General features: G+C 44.0%; 1 protein-coding gene across 1 annotated transcript in view; it reads left to right on the top strand.

Moving 5' to 3' along the window:
• NCOA6 (nuclear receptor coactivator 6) overlaps window positions 1-3,871 on the top strand; it is a 38,414-nt gene that overhangs the window by 25,897 nt on the left and 8,646 nt on the right. Inside the window, 2 exon segments of the mRNA XM_035893087.1 lie at window positions 1-1,686; window positions 3,290-3,358. The exon segment at window positions 1-1,686 is cut by the window's left edge and continues 25 nt beyond it. Of these exon segments, the coding sequence (XP_035748980.1) occupies window positions 1-1,686; window positions 3,290-3,358 (1,755 nt within the window).

A 3,871-nucleotide genomic window follows, 5' to 3' on the forward strand; every position in this document is an offset into this window, starting at 1 on the left:
CTGAAGACAATAAGGAGAGCCTTAGTGTGCCTCAAGATAACGAGTGTCAAAGTGCACAAGGTGTCCAAGGTAACAAAGACCAGCCCAGTATTGAACTGAAAGGTATTCCTACTCCAGAAATAAAAATGTTGGGTCCAGAAGAACAGTCAAAAAAAGATGGGCAAGCCTTAGACACCAGTAAGCTTCCAGTCTTGGAGGAAGGTAAAACCATGGTATCTCCAGCTATGCGGGAGGCACCAACTTCTCTAAGTCAACTTCTCGATAATTCTGGAGCTCCGAATGTAACCATTAAGCCCCCTGGGCTGGCTGGTCTCGAAATGGCACCAATAGTCACCACTGGTGAGGAGCTAAAGAAGATAGCTGTCATTCCTCCGCTGCAAGATTCATCCTCAAGCAAAGAGCCATCTAATTCACTTAGCTTGCCTCAAAATAACGAGCCCTGTTCAAATCCAGGGCACCAGGAACTGGGAGAAATAAACTCAAATGTTGCACAGAGTGTTCCTCCAGTAATGCAAAGGCCTGTCAGCTCTTCTTCCATGTCAGGTCCTTTACCCCCCAACCAGATAACAGTTTTTGTAACTTCAAACCCCATTACATCCTCTGCTAACACGTCAGCGCCGTTGCCATCTCACTTGCAACCTGCGTTAGTGTCGACTGTTGTCACAATGCCCAACGTAGGAAGCAAAGTTATGGTTTCTGAGGGACAGTCGGCAGCTCAGTCCAATGCCCGGCCACAGTTTATTACACCTGTTTTTATAAACTCATCATCAATAATTCAGGTTATGAAGGGCTCTCAGTCCAGCACGATTCCGGCAGCCCCGATGACTTCTAACGCTAGTCTAATGCCTCAGTCAGTCGCGGTTGTTGGTCCTTTGCATATACCGCAGAACATAAAGTTCTCCTCCGGGCCTGCTCCTCCCAGCACGTCGTCCAGCAGTCCTGTTTCTAGTATTCCCACCAGCAGGCCACTGGTTCTTAATACCTTGGCACCTCCTATTCAGCTGCCTTCTCCCGCTACAACTTCTTCCAGTGTTCCTTCACATCTTCCTGCTCAGCAAGTTAAGGACTTCAGCCCAGAGGAGAGTCCTCAAGGTGGTGGGTCGAGTGACCAGTGCTCTGTTACAGCAACGCAGCCTGGACCTGTTGTTTCACCGCTTCTTACGAGTAGTCCGGGATCTGGGAACAGACGCAGTCCTGTTTCATCGAGTAAGGGAAAGGGAAAAGTAGACAAGATTGGCCAACTCTTGCTGACTAAGGCATGCAAGAAAGTCACTGGCTCCCTTGAGAAAGGGGAAGAGCAATATACTTTGGATGGAGAAGCAGACGGTCAGGGACTAGAAACATCGGGCCCAAATAGTTTGGGAACAGAACAATCACCAGCAGAACTAGATAATAAAACTGCGACACCTCCAGCACCCAGTCTTATAAAACAGAGCACTTCTGGGCCTGGCAATTTGAGTGTCAGCACTGCGGCTGCTGCTCCTGCCTCCGCGTCCCCAAGTGTATCAACAAGCACTCCTCCTACGAGCGTACTGTCGGTTGTAACCACTCCCGCAGTCCCAGACCTCGCACCTGCAGCACCAAGCACTAATGGCAGCAGCCACGGCAGTTTACCAGCTGAGCAACCTGGGGTTGGTGTGGTGGAGGAAAAAGCAGGAGCACATCAGGAACTGCTACAAAGCTCAGGTAAGTCTGGTGCTACCCAGCGTCAAAGGGAGGAATGAGCTTGCCTTGGTAAACTTCCTAGGTGCTTTGTTCTGTGAATATAATAAAATTTAGCACCATAGCCAAGGCTGACAGCTGCCTTTCTGTTTCTAATATCTGAGTGATACATAGGCCTGTATTTCACTAAGATCCATGTTTCGGATGTTTTATTTCAGTTTCCATTTACTGCTTAAATGGGGTGTTTGTGATGAACTTCTGATGCAGTAGCGGAGGAGTGACTTCATGTAACTGTTAGAAGTGGGGCCAATAAGTGGATGTGTCAGTAATGACAAAAGTAATATTGACGTGCCTTTTGTACTGGTAGATATACTGGTATTCTGCTTCAGTCCTGCCAGAGTCTTTATTTTTGTGACTTATTTTCATTTATTGATTTAATTGTGATATTTTGAGTTAATCCTAATAATACTAGTTCCCTCTTAGCCCTTAGAAAAATAGCTGAGTAACCTCCAGAGGAAAAAAAAACCCAAAAAAACACCAAAACCCTTAAGTCTAGGGAAAAATGAAAATGCTCATTTCAGAAAAATACCTGAAAAAGTGATAAGTGAATTGCACCCAATTCAAAACCATAAAGTACCTTCACATCTGAGCTGTTTTCTCCTTTACTATTTTAATTTGAGCATCTGACAGACTTTATTTATGACATTGCTGCTATTGCCTGATGCCATTTTTAATCTATTGCAAATGGTGTAGAAATAACCATCACTCTTGAAGTGAGCAGGCTGAATACCTGTTGTGCTCTATGTCACGAATTTAGACACAGCAGGCAAAAAAAGGGAAGATAAAATCCACAGAAGGCAGCGGAACTGAGGACTTCAGCTTGCCCGTGACTTTCCCTGTGCCTATTAGATGTGCACCGTAGCTGTGCGCCACTAGAAAGTGGAAATGTTCACATTCAGCTTCACAGGAGGAATTCTGGTTTGCCAGGAGAAAAATGGAAGTGAATATTCTTTATTTGAACGGGAATGTTTAACTTCTTGTCTTCATGGTCTTCAGAAGTTCATGATCGCACAGAAGACTAGAAAGCACTAGCCCCAGAATAATTGGTTTTCCATCTTATTTTTTAACTTGGCAGCCTACGAAATGTTAAGTCACATCATCTTACTGCCAGAGGACTTCCAGGGAGCCTCTGGAGCATATTTTGCACTCTTGCAATTTAATTGAAAGAGTGAGGGCATTGATTCATTAACAAAGATGCCGGTTTTCCCCTGAACTTCTGTTGAAATGAGCATTAAACTGAGAGGGACTACCAACCCTTTAGTTTCTAGGAATTTGTTTAGTTTCGCAGTCTGGTGGAAAACTGTTACCTTTAGAAATGTGCTTTATGATACTTAATTTCATCGAGAAAAGTTGCTTGGGATAGTTTTGCCAAAGTTGTTTTTAGAACTGGGGGAGGCATGTGTGGTGGGGGGAAAGCAGAGGGTGGGTTAAGAAAATGGCATCTGCAAGTGAAAAAATGAAGTAAGCTGGAAGATACAGCGTTTTGTGAGAGCAGCCAGCTTGCATGACAGAACGTTCTTGTGACTCCCTTTGAAAATAATGCTTTTTCCCTCCACTTCTGTTCTAGCATCCTCTCAACATTTAACACAGAAAAAAAGTTCAGTTGCAGCATCAGAAAGTACTGTTCAAAGAACAGGTAAATCTTACTTTGGAAAAGCAGGATATAGTTGGACTAACTGAAAATGCATTTATTTTAATGCGTATTTAATGGTCACTAATGTGCTTGGTAGTTTGGGGGCGGGGGGGGTTGTTATTGTTATTTGTGCTTTTGGGATTGCTTCTCTTTGTCAGATTCAGTATGGGATCAAGTAAAGCAAATGAAAAAAACAGCGAGGCAGCTTTTTGATACTTTTGATACAAGCTGGAGGGACTGGATTTGTAATAAGTGGTGGTTTGAGTTTTGAAGTTTTGTTCAGAGCTTAAAGGAGTTTTTCTTTTGTATGGGCCACTGCTGAAAATATTTTCAAAAGCAATGCTGGGAGCGTAAGTTTTGGAGTTGCAATCCTCTTTTTTTCCTGTTCAGCTTTTAATGAACCCTCGGAAGCATTCCGAGGATGGGCCCTGGCAGATGATTTCTTCTTGTCGCCATCTATTATTGTGGTGTTTCAGCATCACTCCTGGTGGTGTTGTAATTCCCAAGACAAGTAGG

The sequence above is a fragment of the Egretta garzetta genome, unplaced genomic scaffold (assembly GCF_000687185.1).
Source record: "Egretta garzetta isolate BGI_Z169 unplaced genomic scaffold, ASM68718v1 scaffold440, whole genome shotgun sequence".
In the NCBI taxonomy this organism is placed as follows: domain Eukaryota; kingdom Metazoa; phylum Chordata; class Aves; order Pelecaniformes; family Ardeidae; genus Egretta; species Egretta garzetta.